The sequence below is a fragment of the Panthera onca genome, chromosome B2 (assembly GCF_046562875.1).
Source record: "Panthera onca isolate mPanOnc1 chromosome B2, mPanOnc1 haplotype 2, whole genome shotgun sequence".
Lineage (NCBI taxonomy): Eukaryota > Metazoa > Chordata > Mammalia > Carnivora > Felidae > Panthera > Panthera onca.
In genome coordinates, this window is record NC_138343.1 from 62,885,038 (window position 1) to 62,898,254 (window position 13,217).

Consider the following 13,217-nt stretch of genomic DNA (forward strand, 5'->3'; position numbering starts at 1 on the left):
GTTATAGTGTAGACTTTTTAATAACTTTAAAGGACAAAGGAGTAGAATAAGATACACTTTAATTAAATATATACCATCTTGGAGTGTAAAAAGTATTTTTTTATTTGCTCTTTGTGTCTGTTTTGTTTTTCTTTTCATCATGTGTAATCTGAATCTAGCATTAGTTTCTCACATCTTCCAAAGTGTTTCCAACAGAATTTTTATGTCCCAGTTTATGTTAAATAGAAGTGAAATATTAAGGAGAATAGATTTAAGGAAAACTTGTGCCACTTTTTTTTTAAGCATTGTTCTCAACCACACAATTTATTGAAAGGAGCTGCTGCTGTGGGTCTTGATTTAGCAGCAGGCGTTCTTTTGTTTCATTAGAGTTACAGTTTCATTTGTTGTTTTGCTCTGTCCTGGAACCATCAATACAGTTTTCTACATTATTTTCAGTCAAGGGTTGTCGTGTAGTTTGTGTTCATAGTGATACATACTTGTCTTTCTGGGGTTTGCCTCCTCACCATGGGGAGCAGGGAGCTTTGGGCTCTTCCCAGCTTGAATGATGATGTTAAGAGTTTGTATGCCGAGGGGGAGCCTCTGGGCATAAAGAGGTTGTACATGAGATACCAGGATGTAGGACCAGGTAGTTATTTCTCAGGTTCACAGAAGCAGTTCTCCACCACTGAACCCCATCCTCTCTGGGGGCTCAATGAGGGCTAACCAATCTGATGCATGTGTGGGCAATAGTCCCATTGACTGGCACTAATAAACAGTCCATGCCAGACCCATGAGGTTTCTGAGAATACACCAAATCGTACAGAAACTTCTGGCTTGAACTTTGTAGCATCTTGAAAGTGGCTGAAATGGCCATAAGTGCCTGAATAGTCCCCCCAAGCCACCATCACACCACTGTAGTAGGGAAGATGGAGACAGTATTGCCTGCCATATACATAATGAAGAGGTTCATGGGAATCTGCTTGAAGGGACCCAAGGCAATGTTCCAGTAGCGCTTCTCCGCTACAATCCTGTCTGTCTCTTGCATGCTGGTTTCAGGCAGGCACTTGCTTGTCCAAGCAACTGTCAGGGTACAGTGAGTCTCCCTGGCTACTGCCCTGGTCACTTTGGCTCCTGCTGCTTCCTCCAGGCCCGCTCGGCTCAATGGCCCACTTGAAGCACCGACCTCGGTTAGCCACCAGGCCCTCAGGGTCATCATGGCAATGGCTGCCTACCAAAGCTACCAAGCTCCTTATGCCTTTACATTCATCTTATAGGAGTAAATGAGGTTCTAAAAGTTCAAGTCACTTGCTTTTATTTTAAATTTTGTTCCACAAAAACGTATACAGATGTAATGTGTATAACTATTCTATGGTAACAATGCAGTTATTGTAAATATTTGATATGTCTGTACTTATCATAAAGTCATTTATAATAGCTTTAGAATTCCTCATCAAGACAAATTTTAGCGCATTTCTAACATGTTGTAGTGTAATGAAACACATTGGAGGCCTAGTGAAAGAGCAAAGACATTATCAATTTTCATATACCTGTATCAACTTTTGGCTAATTAGAAGGTGGTTCTTTCAGGCAACTCCAGTCATCCCTAGTTTGGTGGGAGCCAGTATTTGGGATGCTAGAATGTTGGGAATTAACTCTATTCATTTTTCTGGATTTTAGTGTACAGATTATGATGGCTTTGGAAGCACTGCATCATCACTGTTACCCGCTCATGCCAGTAAACTGTCTGCCTATCTTCCAGCAAAGGAGGAACTTCAAGACCGGTGCCAGTGCATTCCAAACAAGGTTTGCTAGTTTTAATCTATGCCCACTGAGAAGCCACTGCACAAAGTGAGCCATCCCCTTGGATGTGGTCCCAGTGTACAGAATGTATCTTGACCTCCAGTGCTAGTGTGCTAGTTGAATCAAAAGCATAAGCCATTCAGTCGCTGGGATGGATTATGAGAAGGGAATTGGAGAAAGGATTTCATGCATTATTTTTTGGCTGGTTCTGAAGCCATAGACTTTCCAGGCTATGAATGAGAATGGATAGAAAGGATAGGAGGACCCACCTGTACAATAGACAAATATTGAGTACTTAACATGTGCCAGGAGTAAGCTTCAGTTTTGGGAATTCACAGTTGAAACAGTGCCTGCTCTTCCACACGTACACAAAAATACCCTATATGGTATTTCTTTGTTGTGTGGAGGCTGTTTGTCCAGTATCTCCAAATATCCAGCCAGCCATCTCCTTTTGCCATAAATTACGTAGAGAATTTATAGAGAATATCACTCAAAGAAGTTGCTTCTCTGGTACCACTACAGTCCCCTGGTCAGGAAGAGTGGGCCCGTGGACCGACATAAACTTCTTTTGTGAATAGTAATGGCAGTCAAGAGGCTATGCTAAGAGTAGGTTGAGTGATTTCTTGATGGTTTTCCTCTATGCCCTTACCTGGGAAAGGAAAGAGGTTCCTAGAGCAGAATGTCCCCTGGCACTGTCACTTCATAGTTCCCCTTAGAGGCTTAACACATCCTGCTACCCCTTTGCTCTTGGTTGGAGGAGGGGGTATACGGGTGAGGTAAAGTTTAGAGGAAATTTACATTTCTTGTAGCGACCAACACTGTATCATAGGCTCCATGAGAAAGGCAGGTGCAGGGCCATAGGGGAGCATCATGTGTTCAAGTTCCTGGAAAGTCTCATGGAGGAGATGATGTCAAATGGTATTTGGAAGACAGAGAGTACTGAGCCTCCTGAACAAGGGAAGGGCATTCCAGCAGAGGGACCACCATCAGCTCAGAGGAAAGTAAAGCTTTATCCTACTGTTGTCACCTTCATATTTACAAATTATTAGTCTTTGGCTCAATGTGACAGAATGTTTGATAACACAGAAATTCACTTTTGCTCAGGGAGAAGCAGGTTTTCCAGGAACTCCAGGCTCACCTGGTCAGAAAGGGGATAAAGGAGAACCGGTAAGATACCACAAAACACTGTCAGAATGAAAGTGGATTGGTTCAAAAGTGATTTAAAAATGTGTCCACGTCATATCTCTATGTCCCATACAAATGCACGTTTCTGTTAAAGGCTACTAAGGACTATATTTAAATGCTGATCACTGAAATGAGAAAGACTATATCAGCATCCAAGTCTGCTTTTGAGTTCCTATTGGAACTAAAATTTTAAAAGATATAGAGACCCAAATCTTTGTTATCTATAAACTATAAGCAAAATTGTGAAGTAAGAACATTTATATTTTGTTATGGCCTAACTTTCTTTAGCATTCTGTTCACCGAATACTTGATGAACTCTTATTTCACTTGTGTGTTGATGGGTCCCCACTGAAGATTCTTTTTTAGCTTCTTATTCATTTGTTTATTTGTGTATTTTACTTTTATATAAAATTATACCCTCTTCACCCATTTCACAGAGCATGAGCAGAGGAAGGGCCTAGAGAGAGGGAGAGAGAGAGAGAGAGAGAGAGAGAGAGAGAAAGAGAGAGAGAGGCAGAATCTGAAGCAGGCTCCAGGCTCTCAGTTGTCAACACCAGAGCCTGGCGTGGGGCTCAAACCATGGACTGCAAGATCATGACCTGAGTCAAAGTTGGATGTTTAACTGACTGAGCCACCCAGGTGCCCTGAAAAATGCCATTTTGATAGGGATTGCACTGTACTGTAGATGACTTTGCGTAGTATAGATATTTGAACAATATTGATTCTTCTAATCCATGAGCATAGAATATCTTTCCATTTGTATTTTCTTCAATTTCTTTTATTAATGTCGTATAGTTTTCAATATACATGTCTTTCACTTCCTTGGTTAAATTTATTCCTAGGTATTTTATTCTTTTTGATGCAATTATAATTAAGATTTTTTAAGATTTCTCTTTCTGATAGTTCACTATTGGTGTATAGAAACACCACAGATTTTTGTATCTTGATTTTGTACTCTGCAACTTTACTGAATTTGTTAATTAGTTCTAACAGTCTTTTGATGGAGTCTTTAGGGTTTTCTATATACGCAATCATGTCATTTATAAGTTGTGACAGTTTCACTTATTCCTTTCCAATTTGGATGCCTTTTCTTTCTTTTTCTTGCCTAATTGTTTTGGCTAGGACTTCCAATACTATGTTGAATAGTAGTAGTGGAATTAGGCACCCCTGTCTTGTTTCTGATCTTAAAGGAAAAGTTTTCAGCTTTTCACCATTGAGTATGATGTTAGTTGTGGGCTTGTCATATATGGCCATTATTATGTTGAGGTACTTTCCCTCTATCGTCACTTTCTTAGGAATTTTTATCATATATGGATGTTGAATTTTGTCAAATACTTTTTCTGCGTCTATTGAGATGATCATATGATTTTTATCCTTAAATTTGTTAATACAGTGTATCATATTGACTAATTTATGGATGTTGAACCATCCTTGCATGCCTGTAATAAATCCCACTTGATCATGGTATATGATACTTTTAATATATTGTTGAATTCTGTTTGCTTATATTTTGTGAGAATTTTTACACCTATATTCATCAGGGGTATTAGCTTGTAATTTTATTTATTTGTGGCATATTTGTCTAATTTTGATATCATGGTAATGCTGGCCACATAAAACAGATTTGAAAGAGTTCTCTTATTCTGCATTTTGGAAGAGTTTGAGAAGGATTGGTACTAATTCTTCTTTGAATGTTTGGTAGAATTCACCAGTGAAACTGTCTGGTCCTGCAGATTTGTTTACTAGGAGATTTTTGATTAATGATTCAGTCTCCCTATTAGTAATCAGTCTGCTCATTTTTTGTTTATCATGGTTCAGTCTTGGTAAGATATATGTTTCTAGAAATTTATACATTTCTTCTATGTTGTCCAATTTGTTGACATATCATTGTTTGTAGTAGTCTCATGATCCCTTATGTTTCTGTGGTATCAGTTGTAACTTCTTTTTCAATTCTGATTTTATTTGTGTCCTTTGTGTATTTATTGTGTATTTATCTATTTATTTGATGAATATACTTAAGGGTTGTCAATTTTGTTTCTCTTTCAAAGAACGAGCTCTTAGTTTCATTGGTCTCTATTATCTTTTTAGTCTCTATTTCATTTATTTCTGCTGTACTCTTTGTTATTTACTTCCTTCTACTAACTTTAGGCTTTGATTTTTTTTTTCCTAGTTCCTTGAGGTGTAAAGTTAAGTTGCTTATTTGAGACTTTTTGTGTTGCTTGTGGTAGGCATTTATCACAATGAACTTCCCTCCTGGAATTGCCTTTGCCGTATCTCAGAAATTTTGGTATGCTATATTTACATTTTCATTTGTCTCAAGATATTTTTTATCTCTATTTTTATTTTTTCTTTGATCCATTGATTACTCAGTAGCATGTTGTTTAATATCCACATATTTGTGAATTTTTCAGTTTCTTTTTCATTTAATTAATTTCTAGTTGCACATCTCTGTGGTTGCAAGAGATGCTTGAAATGATTTCAGTTTCTGAAATTTAAGATTTGTTTTTGTGGCCTAACATTTGATCTGTCTTGAAAAGTGTTCCATGTGCACTTGAAAAGAATGTGTATTTTGTTGCTTTTGCATGGAATGTTCTGATCCTGGTGTATAATGCTTTCATTTTATTGTTGAGTTCATTTTGTTAATATTTTGTTGAGGATACTTGCATCTATGTTTATCAGGGATATTCATTTATAATTTACTTTTCTCATGACTTGTTTCTCTTGTCTGCTGAGGAGTCCCACTTAAGATTCTTCCTTAGCTTCCTACCCTTTTCTTAAACAGCTCATCTTTGTTGAACTAATTCTAAGCAGTATCCCGTGTTTAGAGATCTGCCTTTCCCTTCTCCCTGCTGTATCAAAACTTAAGTGTTCTCTTTTCCACTTTTTAATATCATGTCTTTCGTTAGATACCTAAATACATTAATTTGTGCTAGGCTTAGGAGTTGATTATGTTTTTGTTATCTTTCCAAGGTGAAACAGATTTAAATTCCATTCATGCCTTAACTTGGAAGTCCATGGTTCTAAATTAACAAAATAATCTAAGTGGGCTCCTTATTTTAAAGGGTAGGAGACTGATGTCTGAGCAATGACTGATCCTTCAGACTTGCACAGCAAACTTCAACAAAGACAATCATAGGCATTTGACTCCTAAAGTAAGTTCTGCCCATTGTGGCTTGCATGGCAACTTTAGGAACCTTAGTAGCTGTTCAAATGGGAATTTTGAAGTAGGATGGAGCATATAGTTTTGCCCTTTAAATCAAATTACTTGGGATAACTTTGCTGAATGCCACTAAACAATATCTAGTTCTAAGGACTACATCAATCAAACTGAACATATAAATCATTATAGCAACAGCTAGTATTTATTGAATGCTTACTATGTGCCAGACACTGAGAAGAGTGATTTACATATCTTATCTTTTTGATCCTTAAAACTCTTCATGTTAAGTGTTGGTATTACTATTTTATAGAAGGCAAAACTGATGTTTAAGGAGGTTAAATTATTGACCAAGGCCACGTGGTCAAGCTGGGATCTGAACCCCTAGACCTGTCAAATCCAGTGTCCTTCTCTTAATCAGTTTGCATTTTGAAGGTTGCTCTATGTTTAAAAGATCTCCAGTATTATTTGTGTTCTTTGATCATGGTACTTCCACTTGTAATACTCATTTTAATCCTTTTAACTTCGTAAAGAAAGGCAACCCAATATTTTTATCCTCATTTTGCAACTGAGAAAACCATGCATGGGTAGAATGGTGTGCTCAAGGTAACATAATTAAGAGGACTCATAGAGTAGAGAGATCTGAATTAATCCCAACTCTTCTTAGGTTAGCAGTGTGAGCTTGGCCAAGCCACCCAGTCTCTTCATGTTTCATTTCCCTCATCTGTAAAGGAGGGTGTATAATCTATCAGTTCTACCTACATTGTAAGGTTGACACAAAGTACTTTGAAAATGCATATATGGCTTACTTGTTGGTTGATTGTGATGTGATGCACATTACCATTTTTTAACTTGACTTTCTTATTCTTTGACTTACCAATTCTATCAATTTAAGATTACTGGCATAGGAAGAAATTTCACATGTCAGTTTTAGAAGGGATAAAATACTTTAAAAATATCCTTGCCCCTGTTAAAAAATATTACATAAATATTAATAAAATCATTAAATCACCTTTAAATGATTTTTTTAAAAGATTAAGTGCTGAGTCTCTCTTGTTAGAGCATATATCTTTTAAAGACTCATTCTTTCTCCTTACTCTTTAATCATAAATAGATGTCTCCTTTAATATGTAAATATTCATTTTTCTTTTATTCGTTAATTTATCAGCAACTATTTATTGAGTTCCTATTATTATAACAAAAAGTATACTAAGTTCTGGAGCTATAGCAGTAGTGAGAAAGCATAGGCTTAATCTCACTGAGCTTATAATCTAGTGTTGATTTGTTTAAGGAGTCTTTCCTCCCTCTGTAGGAAAGAAAACCAGTAGAAAAGAACTAGGAAGGAATTAGTAAAAATGATAATTAGCAAATTTATTTTATTCCAAATATATAAAATATACAAGAAATGTATCTTAGGGTTACAATGTGTTATGTAACTTCCCACTTAAGATATGTTTTTAAAATACTAACATTGGTTTTAGTGTCCAGACTACATGGAACTCATAATTGCAGGTGATTTTAGTAGCAAGGTAAAAACAGCTGGGATAAAATAAATTGATGATTTACAAAACAAGACAAATAATTGATTGGTATGCTTCCTTTATTTTTTCAGTACAAGCACCCGCATTTGATTAAACCAGCATAGTACTTGCTACGTAATTATGACTTCAGATGACTGTGGCCATGAATGTGTTCTACTTTCCTGGCACTCGTAATAAACATAGATGTATTATTTCATTTTAAGGAGTTGATTATGAGTCTGTTCCTGTTCTTATTGTACTGTGTGATCCTGCAACTTTAATGTCAAATAAATAAAGATGACTTTCCTCTTTGTTTAAGTCTGGTATGTAATTTTCATTATTAGACTAGGTGCACAAAATAATGTCTGCAGAGCTTGAAGATTGAAAGTCATTTGCTCTAAGGCATATTGAATAGTTAATTTTGTAAAATGATCAGAAGTGCAGTGTTACTAAGGGAACTAGATGTTCTCAAGGTTTTCCTTTTGGTTTTAAGACTGACAAAGGATATTTAGGACAGTATATTAGAAGGCTTACCTCTTTGGAACCTGAACCACTTGAGAGTGAATCCTGTCCCCCTCTTACTTACTTTAAAAATGATACTTAATAATACCTAGTCAATGCTTTATTGTGAAGAAGGAGTACAATAAAATGTATATAAAATATTGAGTGCTAGAAACTGTCACATAATAGGTACTGAAAAAATATATGTTTCTTCTGCTTTTCTATCCACAGTATAATCTTCACATGTTGAAGGAGAGATGGAGATAATCCTTTAGAGTTCAGTTTCTTATGTGACTTGACCAAAAACAAAATAATCTTCATTTGTAAAATAATCCCTTAGAATTTGCAACTGATTAAATATTTTAGTATATAAAAATCTCAGATGGTTATTGTGTGGTACTTGTAGTAAATATTAATAATTTATTGATAGTTCATTTCTTAAAAAGATCACTTGATATAAGTATTTCATTCAAATCTGTGTCTTCTGTTCCCAATATTATTTCACAATGAATAATCCTGTCAGGAAATCCTTTCCTACCTGGGTCAAAATCCACCCGTGGCTTCCTTTCTCCCTCAAGGTGAACACTGAAGCTCTTGCCTTGGCTACAAGGCTTTGCATAATGTGTAGAGCTCTCCCTATCCCTACCTCTCCACTCCCTATATTGTCTCCTACCGTTTCCCCTGTTCACTCCTGCTCCAGGGTCTTTACATCAGGTTACATATACCTGGGGTTTCTTTAGATATCCATCTGGCTCTCTCCTTCAAACCATTTAGGTTCTTGCTCAGAAATCACTTTAAAATAAAAAGCCTCTTCTGATATCTTTATATAAAAAGCATCCCTTCATTCCACCTCTATCTTCTTTCTTAGCATTTTTAGTGTCACTTGACTTGTTAAAATTATGTCTCTATTTATTTCCTCCACTAGAATAGAAGTTTTGTGAGCAACATACATAGAACAGCACCTAATAGGAGTTGAATGAATAAATGAGCATCACACCTGAAAGTCTAAATCATCAAGTCAGCTGTTCCTAGAACCTATAAATTCAGGTGCCCCAATTGCCTAGGGTACTTTGCCAAGCACAAAGAGTCAGTTTACAGAGAAAGAACTAGATATGCTAAATCATAAAGGACAGTTACATTTTTCACTATTGTTTGTTCTACTACACTTTTTCTTTTAAAACACAAGTTAGTGACCTGATTAGTTTTAGCTTCATATTGCCAATTAGTAATGAAGAATCAGAAATATTTGGAAAAAAATGTTTGGGCTTAATTTAATGTTTATCTTTACTTGCCTATATTCTCATCCATGCCTCATTAATATGATTTACTGCCTTGTTTTTTCTTTTTATAAAAATGATGACTCTCTCTCATGGAGTAAGATGGTTTGAAATTCAACTGCTGCTTGAATTTGAACACTTAGATGTGATCAGTATTCTGTATCAGGGCACCTAATCAAATTGTGTCATCTGTTCAAGAGTAAACTCTGGGTTTCATTATTTGAAATAACAATTACTACTTTTCTTTCATTCAAACTCGATTATTATAATGTTCTGAATTTTTTAATTCCCTTTTTCTTAGCAAATGTAGTTAGCAACCTAATTATGTAGCAACCACATTACTTTCTCAGTTCTTTAAAACTCTGGCTAATACCCTCACCCACTTCAAAGTGGAAATGCCTTCAGAGTTTTATAAAATAGCAGCTCAATTTCAATGTCCCTGAACCTAAGGGAGAGTATGATCTAAGTTCTATTTGAGGAATAATTTTCCAGTTTATTTTTGAATTATTATCTTCCACATATTGAGTTAATTTCCCAAAAAGTATAGGCTTTATTAAATGATTACCTTGCTGACATACTTCTAGAGGAAATCAAAACAGTTTAAAATGGTACAAGTTAACTTACTTGACTCTATAGTCAGAAACTTTGGTACTGATTCCTTTCTAGTCGGGAAAAAAATATGTATTTTTTTCAATCTGACTTTATTCATATGCTCATACTATAGCCACACCACACCAATAAAAAATAATTGTCTCAAAATATGTTCACATTTTTTTTGAAAGAAAAAATTGCTTAGTAGCAATCTCTCAGAGGTGGGATTTAATATTGACCTTTGACTTTCTATGTCAATATAATAAATAAATAATATTTCTTTAACCTTTCTAATCTAATATTGAATATATTTTATTTATTTTATTTTGTATCAATTTTTGTATCTATTTTCATATCAGTTTTATCCAACCTGATATAATTTCATCTAATGTCTAGAAACTTGAAGTTAAAATTTGCCTGTGTGCCTAAAATCTGAAATTAACATACTATATCAGTATAATATGGTGCTATTTGTTCATAAAATTCTGATATATTTCTTAATTTCTACCACACATTGGTGATAGAGAAACTCATCCAAAAAGTTTATATTATTTTTCACCATTTCAAGCATATTTATTAGACTGAATTTGTGGTAGAGCCATTAAGGCAGATATAGGTAACATATCAGCTTCATTGAGATTATTTTTTCCAGTTTAGATGGAAGAGCAGGGAAGCTAACAATTGGATTGACCCAGCTGTGAGATTTTTCCCAGAGGATATAATGGAAGATCAGGCACATTAATGAAACATATATGGGTACCTTCGAGTCTAATCTTTCACGACTAGGGTGGCTGGGTAGCTCAGTCAGTTAAGCAGCCAACTCTTGATTTTGGCTCAGGTCATGATCTCATGGTTCATGCGTTTGAGCCCATGTCGGGCTCTGCGCTGACAGCACAAGAGCCTGCTTGGGATTCTCTGTCTCCCTCTCTCTCTGCATCTCCCATGCCCACGCTCTCTCTCCCTAAAAATAGATAAATAAAACATTTAAAATTTCGTGACTTATTTGAATGGAAAGCATGAAGAATTAGTTAAGATGAAAGCAATAGAATCATTCCTAATCTTTATAAGTATAAAAGAAATGACAAAGTTGAATTATATGTATTTGTGTAGAGAATGTCTAGTTTTAGTTTTTACTAGCCCTTTGATATTTATTACTTTCTAACATTTTGATAATTTATTGTCAAAAGTATAGTTTAATGACTTGTAGACAATATGAGGAATGAACTCAGGGAACAAACTTTGGTGCAAGGAAAAGCAACTTATCTGTGCAATGGTAGATTCTCTTTACCTTAGCAATTAATATACCTTTAAAAAAACCTAATGAGCATTTCTTTATTTTAGGGTTCAGGTGGTATTAAAGGTGAATTTGGTGCTCCTGGAATTCCTGGGGAAAAGGTATGTGGATTTGCCATTTGTTTAAGTTTTGTGCCTGTTTTATTTTTTTTAATTGTTATTATATTTTTTAATTTAAATCCAAGTTAATTAACATATAGTGTAATAATGATTTCAAGAATAGAATTTAGTGATTCATCACTTATATATAACACCTAGTGCTCCTCCCAACGAGTGCCCTCCTTAATGCCCATCACCCATTTAGCCCATCCCCCCCCTACACCCACCAGCAACCCTCAGTTAGTTCTCTATATTTAAGAGTCTCTTATGCTTTGTCTCCCTCTCTGTTTTTATCTTATTTTTGCTTCCCTTCCCTTGTGTTCATCTGTTTTGTTTCTTAAATTCCACATATGAGTGAATCATATAGTATTTCTCTTTCTCTGACTGATTTCAGTTAGCATAACACACTCTAGTTCCATCCATGTTGTTGCAAATGGCAAGATTTAATTCTTTTTGATCACTGAATAATATTCTATTGTATCTATGTACCCCATCTTTATCTATTCACCAGTCAGTGGACATTTGGGCTCTTTCCATACTTTGGCTATTGTTGATAGTGTGGCTGTTTTAAAAGGTTGTACCAGATAGGAAGAGAAAATATACAGAATAAGTCTGATTGTTAAGAGGTCAGCAAACTATGGCCCTGTAGCGGGCTGCCAAAAATTCCCAGTGTATGATTTTGTGATTAATGTTGTGGTGGAACACAACTACACTCATTTGTTTTCATATTGTCTTAGGCTGCTTTTATGCCACGTGGCAGTGGTAGGTAAGTGTGGCAGAGATCAGATGGCCTACAAAGTCTAAAATATTTACTGTCTGGTCCTTTGGAGAAAAAACTTGCTGACCCCTGCTCTGGAACATTTCCCATTATTACAAGAGCCCCAAAGCTTCTTAGTTTCATTATTTTATGTTATGCTATAGTATCTTTTCATACATATTTCACTGTAGACATAAATTAAAACATTTAAAAATATAGTACCACACGAGATGTTATAAATAAAAATACAAGAGATATGTCGATCCATCAATAAAATGCTATAAATATAGTATTTATCTCCTAAAATGGTTGATTTTTCACATTGTCTTTTTTAGTACTGTAAAGATAATTCTGCATGATGAATTTACTCACAAGAGGTTAGTGTGGCCATTCAGCATCTTATTTAAGTTCAATTTTGTTTTATACATTTTTTATTTGAGTATAATTGGCATGCAGTGTTACATTAGTTTCAGGTGTACAACATAGTGATTGAGCAATTCTATAGGTTATGCTGTGCTCACTGCCAGTGTAGCCACCGTCTGTCACCGTACAACGTTATTGCAGTACCACTGACTATTCCCCCATGCTGTGCCTTTTATTCCTGTGACTTATTCATTCTGTATATTTGTTCAGTTTTTATAGAAACTTTGAAATTGTTATGTTTGTAAATTAAACTGCAATTAGTTTGTCTTATTTTTCATGATTTCTGAGTGTGTATGTAGGCATATACACACATAACTTAAACTGCTTAATTATTAAAGTGTCACATGTTGATGCTAAGAAAATGTTCTTCTTCAGTACAGTAAGTTTAGGAAAGGTTTATGTAGCTGTTTTAGCTGCACTAATTATCAAGTGAGTCCATTGTGCCTCATTATCCAGAAGGCCTTGACCCTGTGGTGATTAACGTACAGTTGTCACAGGAGTACCTGAAGCTGAAGTGGTGGGAAGGTCCAGAAATTGTCAGATAGTTTTTGAGTCCTTCTTAAATGTGTCTGAGAGCTGACTGCTTCATTGCTGCTGCTTTTTCATTTTAGAAATTATTCAGCCCCATATGCAAT

General features: G+C 35.3%; 1 protein-coding gene and 1 pseudogene across 2 annotated transcripts in view; one reads left to right on the forward strand and one right to left on the reverse strand.

Annotated features, from left to right (window-relative positions):
• Positions 1 to 13,217, forward strand: part of COL19A1 (collagen type XIX alpha 1 chain) — a 346,955-nt gene that overhangs the window by 65,915 nt on the left and 267,823 nt on the right. For both annotated transcript variants that reach the window (XM_060615861.3, XM_060615862.3), the window contains exons 8-10: positions 1,657 to 1,782; positions 2,884 to 2,946; positions 11,352 to 11,405. In XM_060615861.3, coding sequence (XP_060471844.2) covers positions 1,657 to 1,782; positions 2,884 to 2,946; positions 11,352 to 11,405 — 243 coding nt within the window. The remainder of the gene's footprint in view (positions 1 to 1,656; positions 1,783 to 2,883; positions 2,947 to 11,351; positions 11,406 to 13,217) is intronic.
• Positions 641 to 949, reverse strand: LOC132666528 (ER membrane protein complex subunit 4 pseudogene; annotated as a pseudogene).